At 53.4% G+C, this 15487-nt stretch overlaps 1 protein-coding gene across 1 annotated transcript in view; it reads right to left on the reverse strand.

Moving 5' to 3' along the window:
- Positions 1–15487, reverse strand: part of DSCAML1 (Down syndrome cell adhesion molecule like 1) — a 97508-nt gene that overhangs the window by 28096 nt on the left and 53925 nt on the right. Inside the window, exons 13-17 of the mRNA XM_012658326.1 lie at positions 15284–15451; positions 13875–13945; positions 9148–9388; positions 5645–5791; positions 3204–3359 (exon numbers count right to left, since the gene is read on the reverse strand). Coding sequence (XP_012513780.1) covers positions 3204–3359; positions 5645–5791; positions 9148–9388; positions 13875–13945; positions 15284–15451 — 783 coding nt within the window. The remainder of the gene's footprint in view (positions 1–3203; positions 3360–5644; positions 5792–9147; positions 9389–13874; positions 13946–15283; positions 15452–15487) is intronic.

Genomic DNA, 15487 nt, shown 5'->3' on the forward strand with positions numbered 1-15487 from the left:
TTGGGAGTCCAGGGCCTGGCCTGTACTGGGGCCTCTGTCGGGTGATTGCCAAGTCCCTGAGCCAAGATGTGCTGAGTGACACTCCTGCTCTCCCAGCCCCAACACCTGTATCCAGAGGAAACCAGGCTGAACCTTGCAAGGGAGCAGATGCCATGAAAAGGATGCCTTTGGGGCAGGGGTGGGAGGAGGGTTGATCTGGCCTCTGACTCAGTGCTGCAGGGGTGTGTGTGTGGGTGTGTGTGCGCATGTGTGGGGTTTACAATTGCTTATATGCTTATGCAGGAATCCTAGAGCATTTCACCACAACCTGTGATGAGCTGTGTCCTCCCCAAAGCAGGACCCCAAAGCCTTCAAAGTCACTCTACGGTGGCTCAAAGGGACAGGAGAAAGGATGGTACCCTGCTCTCACCCTTACTCCCCAGGTGGGGTTGGGGGGTGGGCAGTGGGGCAGGTCAAGGGTAACCTGTCTGGAGGGGAGGGCTGGACTTACCGTCCTCCTTGGTCTGGATGTAGAGCACGCTGCTGCGCACGCCGTCCCCGGCCTGGGTGTAGGCGAGCACCTGCACGCTGTAGTTGGTGAACTTCTCCATGCCCCGCAGCTCCACCCGCTCCCGCGTGGTGGTGATGTTCTGCATCTCGCCCCACTCTGCCGGAGACAAGCAGCCTCTGAGGTTGGCCCAGCCCTGCCCAGCCATGGCCCCTGCTGCTGCCTATCGGCCTGGGCTCCACTTGCACCTGCCCCACTGGCTTAGAGCCTGACTCCATGGCGGCCAGGACTAGACGGTCCTCCCCCTCAAGGTACCCAGGAGCAGGTGTGGGCCACCACCCGAGGCCATGTCTCTCTCTAAGTGGCCCAATAAAGGGCCAGGCATGGATGCTGGCCTGGCCCTGGCCTCTGGTTGACCTTGTACCAACTTCAACTTGATACTCACCCTTTGGAACATTTCCATTTCTCCCCTATGCCACCCACTCCCCCTTCCCATGGGAGACACCTGGGTGGCCTGGACCTGGAGGGGAGCCCAGCCCATTCCTCCTGCTGCCCAGCCCCTCCTTGGGCTGTGGGGCCTCCCTAGGCACTATGTCAACCTGGGGGTGAGTCGTGACTGGCTGAGGTTCCCTCCCCTGCCTCTGACTGCTCCTAGGCTGGCACCCTGGCTCTCAGTATAAGGGGCTAAGTAACCCCTCATTCTCCTTCCTACCACTGAAGACACCCACCCATTCCCTGCAAAATCCTGCTCAGAGAACCGGGGCCAGGCTGGTGGAGCTGATAGCCTCAGACAGGAAGTGCCAGGCCATTCTTCAGGCTCAGTGAGGACCCATCATCCCTGCTCTGCCAAGGAACTTCTTGTAGACTCTTTTTTGTAGAGATAGGGTCTCACTATGTTGCTCAGGCTGTTCTTGAACTCCTGGCCTCAGGTGATCCTCCTGCTTTGGCCTCCCAAAGTGCTAGGACTACAGGCGTGAGCCACTGCGCCTGGTCATTATCTTGCTTCTTACCACGAATTGATGACGTGTCACTCTCCCTGTTTTATCATGAGGAAACTGAGGTTGAGGGAGGCTAAGTGACTTGCCCGCAAGTGCCAGGGCTGGGGCATGCGCTTCCGATGTAGCTTCAGTGCCTTTTCCATGCTGCGACGCGGCCTCCTGAAGGTGAGGGGCGGTGCCTCCCTGGGCCTGGCTCCTGTACTGTGCCTTCCCATGTGTGGCTCCATAAGTGGCTCTAGGTGAGGGCCGAAGGCTCCCTGCAGGGAGGGACGGTGCTCCTAGACCTCTGGGTTCCCTTGCAGGGCCTCACCTTGGGTAGTAAAACACGTCCTGGTGCTGATGGCTCAGCCTTGCCTCAGAACAGGGGCAACAGGAAGGCTGGGGCCCAGTGGTTCACTGCTGGAGGCCAGTTAGGTGCCTGAGTGTGTGGCCCTGAGACCTCAGATGGGACCAGGCTCTGGGCGCCATCTCAGCTCAGTCTCCACACGAGAGCAGGAGGCTCTGCCCGGAGCTGTCCCAGGAAGCCACGATGGGAGGATTAATGACAGGAAAAGTAGGGCAGGCAGGTTGATAAATATTGAAGTGCTCAGAGCTTAAGGAGGGTGGGGGGACGGGGGCTTTGGGCGAGGTGGGAGATTAAGCTAAGCTGGGAGCTGGTCCAGTCGCCGGGCGCTGGGCTGCATTGGCAGCTTCTCCCGAGTCGCTGCTTTTCCAGCACCTTCTGACAAATTGTTTGGGTAGGACCTAGACCCTGGGTCTCTGTATCCCTTGAGAGAACAGGCTGAGTGGGAAGGAAGCCAACAAGGGCTACCGTCTCAGTGCCCGTCGTGCCCCAGCCACTCTTCGTGCAAACCTCCCCTTCCAACAAGAGAACACCTGGCTCAGGACGTTCACTTAGGAAACAGCGGAGTGATGGGGTCTGCGCGGGATGGGGAAGAAAATGGCGGGGCTGGAAGCAGGAGCCCAGGGTTGTGCACTGTTTACACACAATGTCCCCCGGGTGTGGCGTTCTGCAGGAACGGTGCCCCTGGAGTAGTGTGGCTCCGGGCCTGGGTGGAAGTCCTTCCCCTGACCTGCTCCATCCTGGGTCAGCTTTGCTCCCAGCCTGCCCCCTTCCCTGCCCTTACTTGACTGTGGCCCCCAATCTCTGAGTTTTTTCCAGTTCTGCCCCAGGAGCAGGGTGTCGAGATCACATAGCTCCAAATGGAGGCACAACCCCTTCCTCTCTTTGGGAGTCCAGGGCCTGGCCTGTACTGGGGCCTCTGTCGGGTGATTGCCAAGTCCCTGAGCCAAGATGTGCTGAGTGACACTCCTGCTCTCCCAGCCCCAACACCTGTATCCAGAGGAAACCAGGCTGAACCTTGCAAGGGAGCAGATGCCATGAAAAGGATGCCTTTGGGGCAGGGGTGGGAGGAGGGTTGATCTGGCCTCTGACTCAGTGCTGCAGGGGTGTGTGTGTGGGTGTGTGTGCGCATGTGTGGGGTTTACAATTGCTTATATGCTTATGCAGGCATCCTAGAGCATTTCACCACAACCTATGATGAGCTGTGTCCTCCCCAAAACAGGACCCCAAAGCCTTCAAAGTCACTCTACGGTGGCTCAAAGGGACAGGAGAAAGAATGGTACCCTGCTCTCACCCTTACTCCCCAGGTGGGGTTGGGGGGTGGGCAGTGGGGCAGGTCAAGGGTAGCCTGTCTGGAGGGGAGGCCTGGACTCACCGTCCTCCTTGGTCTGGATGTAGAGCACGCTGCTGCGCACGCCGTCCCCGGCCTGGGTGTAGGCGAGCACCTGCACGCTGTAGTTGGTGAACTTCTCCATGCCCCGCAGCTCCACCCGCTCCCGCGTGGTGGTGATGTTCTGCATCTCGCCCCACTCTGCCGGAGACAAGCAGCCTCTGAGGTTGGCCCAGCCCTGCCCAGCCATGGCCCTTGCTGCTGCCTATCGGCCTGGGCTCCACTCGCACCTGCCCCACTGGCTTAGAGCCCGACTCCATGGCGGCCAGGACTAGACGGTCCTCCCCCTCAAGGTACCCAGGAGCAGGTGTGGGCCACCACCCCAGGCCACGTCTCTCTCTAAGTGGCCCAATAAAGGGCCAGGCATGGATGCTGGCCTGGCCCTGGCCTCTGGTTGACCTTGTACCAACTTCAACTTGATACTCACCCTTTGGAACATTTCCATTTCTCCCCTATGCCACCCACTCCCCCTTCCCATAGGAGACACCTGGGTGGCCTGGACCTGGAGGGGAGCCCAGCCCATTCCTCCTGCTGCCCAGCCCCTCCTTGGGCTGTGGGGCCTCCCTAGGCAGTATGTCAACCTGGGGGTGAGTCGTGACTGGCTGAGGTCCCCTCCCCTGCCTCTGACTGCTCCTAGGCTGGCACCCTGGCTCTCAGTATAAGGGGCTAAGTAACCCCTCATTCTCCTTCCTACCACTGAAGACACCCACCCATTCCCTGCAAAATCCTGCTCAGAGAACCGGGGCCAGGCTGGTGGAGCTGATAGCCTCAGACAGGAAGTGCCAGGCCATTCTTCAGGCTCAGTGAGGACCCATCATCCCTGCTCTGCCAAGGAACTTCTTGTAGACTCCAAACGGGAGCTTAGGGAGAGGGCCCCACGGGAGAGCCAGGGTCATAGAATAAGGAAAAGAGACAGACTCTTGAGCCTCCCACTGGGACTATTGGGCTTTCAGAAAGGCCCAGACACTGTCTGAGGACCGGCCTTGGAGAGACGACCCACTTCCAGCACCTCGCTGGTGGCCCTGTGCAGGCTAAAGGCCCAAGGCAGAGGGCCTGGCCTGGGGAGGCAGCAGTCTGCCAGGGGCTAGAGGATGAGACAGCCATGCCCAGTGTGAGGGACTCCAGGTCCATGCAGGAGCAGTGTCAGAAGCCTGAACTGCAGGGCCTTCCTTCCCTAGAAGGTCAGAAACCAGGGCAGACCGTGGAGGCTGGAGCCAGGAAGAAGGCAGCATGGCCAACAGTCCTGGTGGTCTCTGGAGATTAGCGAGGCCAATAGCTTCCCCAGAGGCTGAGCTAAGGAAACCCTTTACCCAGCTCAGCACAAATATGCATGTAGTGAGGTCTCCTTTTGAGCAATATGGTGTGGCATCTCGCAGCAAAAGAACTTGGGAGAACTTTAGAGCTAGAGGCCTCTGCTTTTTGTAGGACACAGTAGGGACAGTGGTGGGGAAAACATTTCCTATTGGTAGTGGTCTGGGCAGAGCAGAACCAAGGTGGGGAAGGGACGGTAGCAGCTCTAGACAGGTGAGCTGGGCTCCCAGGTCCCCCAGGAAAGAAGAGGGTGTGGGGGGCCAGGAGGCAGGAAGCCCGGGAACCAGGAAGGCAGACTCATGGTAGCCCCTTGTGGTCTGTTGAGATGAGGAAGGCCTTCAGTGGAACATTTCCAGTTTGGGATGCTGGGTCCCGGGCTTGTGTGGACTACAGACCGGCCGGTCGCTTGAAGGTCTTTGTGTATGCCAGCGGGTGGAAGCCTGGTGTGTTTCTGGGGGCTACCCAAACCTGTCTATAGTGGCACATCCCAGGATGACAAAGACACATAACAGGTTGGGCCACTGTATTGGGTTTTCTCCACTTGCCATTCTGACCCCCAGCTCCACGGCGTGTGCCTGTCTCTGGGTCCCGGGTAGCTCACTGCACAATGACACACCTTGTGTGTGCCTAGCTGCAGCGGGGCTTGGCCAAGGGAGGCTCTCCCTGGTTCTGGTGACCCTGCTGCCTCTCCTGCCCTTCAGGCCCCCACTCCCCTTCACCAAGCTCCGCAGTTGCCCCATCCTGGCTGATGGGGCCATAGGGGCCTAATGGCAACATGTTAAATTAGAAAAGCAAATCTGTCCCTATCGTGTCCTAAATAACTCCCCAAACCTACTGTAGTCTAGGAGTGGCTGGTGTCTTCTCACCCCTCACCAGAGATGCCCTCGTCTGACCCAGGCTAATGTGGACATGTGCAAGTGGACCCCAATGCCTCCCTCACCATCCCCTGGCCCTTCTAACCACTATCCCCCTCCGTGGCCTCCACATGTGGAGCATGGGGGACACTCCACTCCACCTGCACCCCGTGGGAAGATGCTGTCTCTAAACCAGGAAGCAGACCCCGCCGACCCTGCACCTCTCATCCGAGACCCAGCAGTCAGTTCCGGCAGACTCACCCCCATCCACGTAGAGAGACCAGAAGATGACCCGATAGCCTTTGAGGACACCATTGAGGGTGCTGCGTGGGGGCTCTGACCAGGAGATGACGGCCACGTCGGACGTGATGGACAGGGCCCGGACGTTCTCGGGGGGCTGGCTGGGCACTGCATGGGGTGGGGGAACAACCAAGGGTCCAGTCAGTCAGGGGCGGGAGTGACAGCACAAAGTACATGCCCCAAGCTGGGTCCTGCTGCCCAATCAGAGGCACATCCAGGTAGACAAGTGGAGGGACTTCCTGACTCAAGAATCCTGAGAACTGGGGCTGGGAAGCTGGGAAGTGTCCTTTTCCGGAAACTGGGGTAGACAGAGAGGCTTGCAGACTTTGGCTCCTTGTTCTCTAGGTAGCAAGTTCCTGGTTCTGGTCAAATCCTGGGAAGAAGGTGATGAGCTCTGGTGGGAGCCCCTGGGAATCCAGGGGACGCCCCCTCCCACGGACTCATCAGAACCTGGAAGACCACCAAGCCGGTCCCAGGGGTATCTGCAATTCTCTGTCTTATCTGATGGCTGCCAGACCCTCTGCGTCATCTGACCAGGGGTCTAAGCCATGGCCCGTCTCTAGGGCCTCCTGCGTCCTTGTGCCAAGCTGAAGGGGGAGGAGGAGCGCAATGAACCCTGGTGCGGGGGAGAAGCATTGCCACGGAGACCCTCAGGACTTCCGAGACCATTCGTTCCACCTCTGTCCCTGCCCCTGTACACAGACACGCCAGCAGGACTGGGATAACAGGAAAACACTCTCCGGGACCAATGTCGGGGGTCCACCCTGCCTTCCACCCTCTCCCTCTGAGAGCCCCCTTTGTGTTGAACCTGAGGCCCAGCCCCTGGCTTCGCCCGGTGCAGCCTGCCCTTTCTGAGATAACAGACAGCGGGAACACCGGGCCCCAGGACCCACCTCGGCTAGGGAGAACGTGGGTGGCACTTCCTACTGGCTTTTGAGGAGCCAGGGACAAAGCAAAAGACCGAGTCTGTTTTGCTCTGAATGGGAGAAAGAGGCACCGGCTGGATGGAAGGTAATTAGATCCCGTTGCCCCACAAGAGGCAACTCTAATTTTTATGAGCATTTAAATGATAATACATCATCCTAACGATCCTCTTTGAGAATGATTATTGTTTCATATTACTTAGGTGTAAAAATATAAGCACCATGTAATTAGGGACCCAGTGTAATAAACTAATACAGATCGCCCGTTCGAACAAAATGAAGGTAATATAATTATGGAAAAGACACTATTGCTAAAGCAGGGGCCCTTGAATACCCCAGGAGGAGTGCTAATATTGCCAGGAAACGATCAGGATCTGACAGGCTAACGAGGGCCTTAATTAAGTATGAAAAACTGCTGAGCAAATGCCGCTGGAAACTTTCTTCTCCCTCTCCTCCTTTGTTTTCAGAATGACTCCGCAGCCACGCTCATCTCTCCCTGTTGGAAATTCCAGGGGCCCCCACAAGGCCAGGCAGGCAGTGTTCGGATGGAGGCAAAGGGCGGCCCGGCCTGGCTCGTCCCTGGCACAGCCCCCGGTGGACGGAGCTCAGTGTCAGGACGGGTGGCCTGGCCTGGGCTAAGGCAGCTGCTCCCTGGGACGTGCCGCCCGGAGCACCCTGATCCAGCCTTGCTCCAAGCAAAAGGATGAGCACAGGCGTAAGCAGGGAGAGTATAGGATTCAGGGTCAGGCCTGGATTTTGTTTCAGATTCTGTTATTTACTAGAGAGGCGATTCTGGACAGGTTACTTAACCTCCATGAGCCTCTGTGGACAAGGACACAGCTGCTGTGCTGTGGCTCTCCAAGGTGCTGCCTGGGAACTTACTAGAAATGGAACTTTTTTTTTTTTTAAAGAGGTCTCACTATGGTGCCCAGGCTGGCCTTGAACTCCTGGGCTCAAGTGATCCTCCTACCTTAGCCTCCAGAGTAGCTGGGGCTATAATACAGACTCTTGCCACCGCCCCCCGCAGATCTGCTGAAGCAGAAGCTCCGGGGCTGGGGCCCAGCGATCTGCATTTGACAGACCTCCAGGAGGTTCCGACACACACAGGGTTGAGAGCCACTGGGTGGGGGTGCCGCCTGAACTCATACTGCCAGTATTAAGAGGTGACAAGCTGATCTTCCTCAATCCAGCCAGACCTGTGGCCAGTACCTCAGGGTGGGGGGCAGAGGGGGATGGTGAAGGTCATGGCTGGGGGGCTGGGGGCAGTGCAGCTCTGGGTCCTCCCTCGGGCTTCTCTGTGCCTTTCCCCTCGTTTGTGTCCTCCCTTCTTCTCAGGGGCCCAGTGCTCTGGGGCTTTTGAAGTGTACTCCATCTCAAAGCCCAGCCTGTGCCCCCGAGCACTGAAATGAGACTCTCTTGGGGGTGACGCCTGGGCATCAGCATTTTGAAAGCTCCCTGGATAATTCCAACTTGTGGCCAAGGTTAGGAACCACGAGTATGGACTGACCTACTCTCAGGTGTTTCCGACCTAATGTGTCCTGCCTCCGCCTCCCCAGGGTGCTGCATTTGCAGAGAGGACGAGGGAGAGAGGCATTGCTTCATCTAAGGAACAGCTCTCTAGTGGTAGAATGCTCGGTGTCCGGACAGGCACAGGGCGATGATGGCTCCTGCTCTCAGGCAGGCGGTTCTTCTGTTGGGGGCAGAGTGGGCAGGCTCAGACTCCATGGAGGGTCTTAATCTCATACCCTAGTTTTGGGTTGGGGAATCAAGAAGGAAGCTTGGAAGAATGCTCTGCTCTTTGGGGCACCGTGACCAGCCTGGACCCATGTCTGGGGCATCAAGGCCACCTCTCCTCTCTCTACCTAATGCAGGCTCAGGTACCAGCTGGTGTCTTCTCTGTGCTTGGGGAGAAGGCGTGTTCCTGCTTCCTCCTAACACCCCTCCCTGGAGAGACTGGGCCCCTCCATTTACTAATCAGATTGTGGGGTCCTCTCTAGTCATCAAAGAATGAAGTTCTAAATAATTGGGCTCTAAATCCTCTGCCGCATGGGTGATGGGATTTCTTAACTCTACAGTCTCATCATGGGTCCTTAAAGCAGATGGGGGACAGGTTCCAGCCTAGAATACAAAGGTAACTTGGCTTCTGCCCTTTTCCCAAGAAGCTGTCAAGGAGGAGAAACAGGACCCAGGGTGTAGAGGAAAGAGCTTGGGTCAGAGAGATGGTTAGGGTGCTGGGAAGAGGGAGAAGCATGGATGGAGAGACAGGTGGACAGACAAGTGCTCAGATAGGCCAACAAGCCAACAGAGGGGCAGAGCACTAGCAGGTGATGGACAGAGAGTCTGCCAATGGACTGAGAGGCCCTGGTGCTGAGTGGAACCAATGGGCAGCAGGACATGGAGGGGACCCAGGGAGCCCGTGTGGACCCCAGACCCCAAGATGGGGCCCGGGTGCAAGTGGAAGGACTCACAGGCCCTCCCTGGCAGCCCTGGCTCTGCCCATAGCTGGGCTCTCTATACCCTCCCCTCTGCGGGAGCCCTCACCATCCTCCAGGGTGGTGGCATTGATCTCGCTGGATGAGGGCCCAGTGCCAGCCCGATTGAAGGCCTGGACCACCACCCCATACTGGGCAAACTTCTTGAGGTTGTCCAGGGTGTAGACCTCGCTGTCCCCAGTGGCCTTCATCTCCACGATGCTGTACTGCCCGTTGCTGCCAGGGCTGTTCTCCCTGTAGCCGATCTGGTAGCCCCGGATGACACCATTCTGCAGCTCCTTCTTGGGCGCCTGTGAGCACAGGGGAGAGGTGGGGACAAAGACATGGGCACGCTCTGAGATGGTGCTCTTAAGCCAAAGTCTTCGACACTACAGCAGGCTGGCCTCTCCTGTTCACACCAGGCACGCGCACACCTCAGGGAACACTCCTTCCTCCAACAGCCACACTGCTGCTGGCCTCGCCTCTGTCGTGTCCTTGCTGGGACGCCCCCTTCCTAACGAGGCTTTCCTTAGCTCTTTATGTAAGATCGCTCCCTGCTCTCTCCAGCACTCTTAATTTCTCTTCCTGGTTTATTTTCCTCCACGGCACTTAGTGTCACCTAACATCCTACATATTTTACTTATGCACTTGACCGTCTGCCCCCGTGAGAATGTAAGCACCACGGGGACGAGGAGCATCATCTGTTCTGTTTACTGCTGTCCTCTCAGTGGCTAGAGTGGGGTCTGGCATACCGCAGGCCCGCGATACGTATGAATGAATGAATGAATGAATGAATAGGGATATCATCGCGTGGGCTCGGGGGCCTGGGAAACATGAAGCATCAGACAAAAGGTAATCAGATGGAGAGGAAGGTGAACAATTAGTTCGAATAAAAACAGAGTCCTGAGATACCACTTCACATCCATTAAAACGGCCATTATAAAAACAACAGAAAATAAGTGCTATTGAGGATGTGGAGAAATTGGAACCCTTGCACGTGGTGGGAAGGTAAAACGGTGCAGCTATGTGGAAAACAGTTTGGCGGTTTCTGAAAAAGTTAAAGATAGAATTACCATATCATCTAGCAACTCCACTCCCAGGTCTATAGCCCAGAGAATTGAAAACAGGGACTCAAACAGATCCCTGTACACCCGTGTTCATAGCAGAGTTATGCAGAATGGCCAAAAGATGGAAGCAGCCCAAGTGTCCACCAGGAAATGAATGGATAGACAAAATATGGTCTATCCAAGCAATGACATAGTATTCAGCCATGAAAGGAGTAAAATTCTGACATATGTTACAACGTGGATGAACCTTGAAGACATAAGGAAAGTGGAATAAGCCAGACACAAAAGGACCAATATTGCATGATTCCACTTACATGAGGCACCTAGAATAGGCAAATTCATAGAGACGGAAAGTAGATTAGGGGTTTCCAGGGGCTGGAAGGAGGGGACGTGGGAAGTTAATGTTTTATGGTTATAGAGTTTCAGTTTGGGATGAAGAGAAAGTTCTGGAAGTGGCTAGTGGTGATGACTGCACAACACTGTGAATGTGTGTACTGCCACCGAACTGCCCACTTAAACATGGTTAAAATGGTAAATTTTATGTTATGTGTATTTCACTACAATAAAAACAAAAGTCCTTGACTTTCATCTGGGTGCAGCCCTTCTGGGAAGGCTCAGGCTGGGCTGCCCCAGACACCGTGGCCACAGGCTGGGCCTGGTGAGGGCTGAGGCTGAAGCCAGCCCCTAGACGGAGGTACAGTGAAGGCGAGGACATGGGGGTCAGAAAGCGGCTGGCAGGAATGAAGGACGGACCCCAGCAGACCAGGCAAATGGAGAAACGCCAGGGGCATCAGTCTGGGGCTGGAAAACATACTGTCACCCCAGGGTCAAAGACTGGTGCACGCCCAGCCAGACACACACACGCAGATGTCCCGAGAGAGAAAACATCGACACTTAAACACCTACTGACACGTGACATGACCACACACGCAATCTCGATATGTCTACTCGTGTCCAGAACCGGGAACACACACATTCAGAGCCATCAAAGCAAATGTCCTAATCCACACACCTGCCCTCGGTCAGGTACATTTAGACCCACAAATAGAAACTGGCTCCTTTAACGACTGGGCCTGCCCATCTATAAATTGAGACAGAACACCCACCCCAGCGCATTTAAAAACAGCTTGAATCAGGGTTTTAAAAACAATGAAGTTAATTTAAAAGCCTACCTTTTATTGTACTAAAAAATAGTAAGATCAAAAACAATTAAGTTAGTAAAACAGCCTTACTGGGTTTTTTTTTTTTTTTAGTCAATGAATATTTTAAATGAACTGCATATTTAAGCTCACTGTTAACTCGATAAAATGAAGTTTTTAATTTAACATAATCGTTTCGAACTCACTAAATAGGTGTGTGTGTGTTTAATTGACTTGACTTTCTGTGGCTGCCTGAATACTGTTTCTGCCTGTACTTGGGCAGTCCGCTTGCTTGCCTGTAAGTGGGCAAATGTCTGCATTTGGGTCCACATCTGCACGCGTGTGCCTGCACTCTCACACACACGGACAGCTAGTGTAGACACACACATCTCTTCAAGGCCCTGATACCGTCATCTTTACCCTGGCAGCTGCTACATTCTCACATTACATGTACACACACCCATACTGACACGCATTGATATGAACATCGTTATACAATGACACACACATCAACATACCCAGAGCTATCACACCATCATACACACCTGTACACACGGCCACATCAACACATACTGAGACCTCGGACAGGCATCCAGGCACACGCCAAAATCTACATATGTGTATATCTCCCCATATGTATATAAATCTCAACAGACCTTCCTCTCTCCTTCTTCTCTTTTTTTTTTTCTCCTGTCTCTCTCTCTTTCTCCTCCCCTATCCCCCCCTCAATAGACACACTTAGGATTTAAATCAATCTTAACAATATTTCTCTGAAGCATTAAGAAATCAATAGGGCTGATTGCAAATTTATGTCATAAAGCAGGGGCGATCCATCTCGTGGAAAGAGTCTTAAAATGAAGTGACTTATCTTCAAGTGAATCTTTATTTTTCATTAATCTGTTTCTCAGTGTTAAAAAAAAAATCCCTCGAGAAGTCAGCCCAAAATTTATTGACCGGCTGGTTCATTCTGAAGTTCTAACTTTCTAATCAATTTTATTTTTCATTATGAGACTTTGGAGAAATAAATCTGATTCTAAATTTTTATCGACCTCTGGGTCAGAGCTTTCTAGCCAAACGTCTCGGTATTTTACATACTTATTTGTGTCCCTGCCCCCCTCTCCCAGCTTCCTTGGAGCATTCTCAGGAAATGGGTCCAGAGCCAGGACACAGGCCAGACTTGGGGATTGGGGTCCAGGCTTCACCCCCAGTTTCTGAGAAGCGCCCTGAAGCCCAGCTCTTAATCTGCAGGGGAACCATGGCTCCGGGCGTTTACTGGGTAGGCTGCCCCCAGAAGAGACCAGCTGCCTAGCCCTGCCTCACTTTCCTCCTGGCCATTTCTCTGGGAGGGAAGGAACCAGGCTGCTGCTGCTGCCGCCATGTGTGTGTGAGGGGTGGGGTGGGGAGAGAGACAGAGAGAGCGAGCATGCATGTGAACACACATTTCTTTTCAGGGAAATATCGCTAGGCCTTCTGAATCTCCCCTAGTCTCAAGTCTACCTTTCTGAAGAGCTCAGAGGAGGACCAAAGCAGCTGGGCTTGTCCTATCAGGAGTTAGAGTCAGAGAGTGGCCTTGGTGATTGATTCCTGATGAAGGTGGGAAAGCCCCCCGAACCCCACTGTTGAGATGGGGAAGCTCTGGAGGAACACGGATGGGCTGGAAGAATGCTCCCTGTTCCAGAATCCCGTGCAGCGGGCTGTGGTGGGAAGACTGGGCTGAGGCTCTGGACACTGTGTTGAGACCTACTCATGTCTTTATCTGAATGACTGTGGGTAAGTCACCTCACAGCTCGCTCTGTACCTGTGGCCTCCTCTGACACACGGGGATATGAACACCCCCTCCTGCCACCCCACAGGAAGGGGAAGGGGATCAGGTAAGTCAGTGGAAGAGAAAGCGCTTGGAGACTGGAGGATGCAGGGCAAAAGGAAGCTTCGAGATTGTCATCCCTTCTGTGCCCATGGAGGGATATTGCCATAGGGCCAGAGCTACCCAGGAAAGCATTGCTCGGTTCTGCTCAAGGTTGTTCTGCTCTGTTTCCCTGCCCAGCTGTGGAATGTCCTCTAAGATTTTTGTTAAGTGACAGATGCTTCAGCCACCCCCTAGATCTTACAGGTCTCTTTCTCTTAGAAATGGCTGCAGCACATACTGGTTTCTTTTCTCTGCAGCTCTCCCACCCTCAGAGGTAGAAAGGGTAGGTATTTTCATCCTGATGTTATAGAGGAGGAACTTTGCACAAAATCAAATCTAATTCCAATCTTATCACAACATGTGGGGTTTGCAGGATGGGCCAGTGTGGTGGAAGAACTGTCTTCCCTCCTTGGCACTGCCAAGTTCTCCATCCCATCCCAGACACAGGCTCCATCAGTGGGGGCTGTTGGGGGACCTGCCCTTTATGACCCTCAAACCTCACTGGGTTTAGTGAAAAACAGGCATGGGCATTATATGAAACCAAAGACCACTCCTTTAGAGTAGAGAATGGAAAAAAAAAAAAAAAAGAATCAGAGACCAGCAAGCCTGCCATAGCTTCACTCCTAGATGGAGGAGGGAGGAGGCAAGAAGGTGTTTTAGGGCAGATGGCTTCAACCTCACTTACCTTCCAGGTCACTTGGATACTCTGTGAGGTCACTGGCTGCAAGGTGACATCCATGGGGGGCCCATCAGGAGCTGGGAAGAGGGGGAAGAAGCAACATCATGAGTCAAGTCTGTGTTCTCACCCCCATCCTCCCGAGCTGGAGGACTCCTGGGGAGAAAAACTCAGATGCAGATAGCAGAGAACCTTCATTTGAGTTCTCCTGAAATGATCATAGGGTTTCAATTTCCTCTTCATTCTCCATAATTTGCTGAAAATATAGCAAACAATGACAATAAGGTACATCCAGTAGGATGGCAAAAGTCTTTAAGAGTTTGATAGTCTGAAGTGTCTGCTTCATGCACGGATGTCTAGCGGCAGGAACTTGCATCCACTGATCACAGGACAGTGAAGTGGTACAATACTTTCTAAAACATTCTGGCATTTTTTTGTTAAAGATAGAAGTATACGCCTGTCTGATGACTCTAATTCTACAACTGCTTATTTCTCTGAGAGAAACTCATGAACCTGTGCACTAGCATGAAAGTACAAGAATGCTCATTGCAGTATTTTTGTAATAGCCCCAAACTATAAACAATGCAAATGTCCACTTTCCATAGACAGCCTATAATACGGTCACATAACAGAATACTACACAGCACTGAAAATGCACAAATGATACAGCTATACCAATGACATGAATGAAGTTTGCAAAAATAGTGTTGACCGAAACATGCATGACACAAAAGAATATGTGTAGTATGATTTCATGATTATATTCTATCGGAAAATAGGCAAAACTAAACTATATGGCTTATTGTACATACATGGTAGTGACAATATAAAAAAGAAAAGCAAGAAAATTAGTATTATAAAAGTCAGGATGCTGGTTATTTCAGGGGGAGGGATGGGGTATGGTCAGGAAGGGGTATTTGGAGGACCTCTGGCATACTGAGAGTTGATAATAAGCGTTGGCTATGCTAATTATTACTTTATGATTGTTTGTAGAACTGCACATATGTTATATTTACTTTTCTGCATTATTTTATATTTCACAATAACAAATAAAAGAAAATATAGCAAGAGAAATCTTGTTTAAACTTTCAGGAAAACTCCATGACAAAGGTTATAGAAAATGGCCCAGGGGACTAGTACTCCATCCTTTGCAGATCTGTCTTTTCCAAACAGGCCAGAGCCAGAGGAGTAGGGCAGGACCCCGGACAGCTCCCCAAAGCCCAGAATCCAGAACTCCACCTGGACAAGGGCCAGACAGATCAGCCTCCAGTGATCCAGAGGTGGACACAAATACTTTGGGATCTCCATCTTCCCCTCTTGTTACTGCAAGCTCACTGCCAATGGACAGGGTTGGTGTGGGCCCCAGATGTCCCTGGTCCCCAAGGTCATGAGTAGGGGAGGCCAGGCAAGGTGCTCACCGGCCTCCTCGGTGCTGATGGTGAGCTCCTTGCTCGGCTCGCTGCGGCCAATCTTGTTGAAGGAGTACATGCGAATGCTGTACACGGATGCCGGGTGCAAGTCCACGATGTTGGCCTGGTTGATGGTGGGGGAGATGTTGCGTGTGGACTGCTTGAAGTCCCAGGAATCTGGAGAGAAGACACCCGTGTCAAAGCACAGTCAGG

This window comes from Propithecus coquereli, unplaced genomic scaffold (assembly GCF_000956105.1).
Source record: "Propithecus coquereli isolate 6110/MARCELLA unplaced genomic scaffold, Pcoq_1.0 Scaffold580, whole genome shotgun sequence".
Lineage (NCBI taxonomy): Eukaryota > Metazoa > Chordata > Mammalia > Primates > Indriidae > Propithecus > Propithecus coquereli.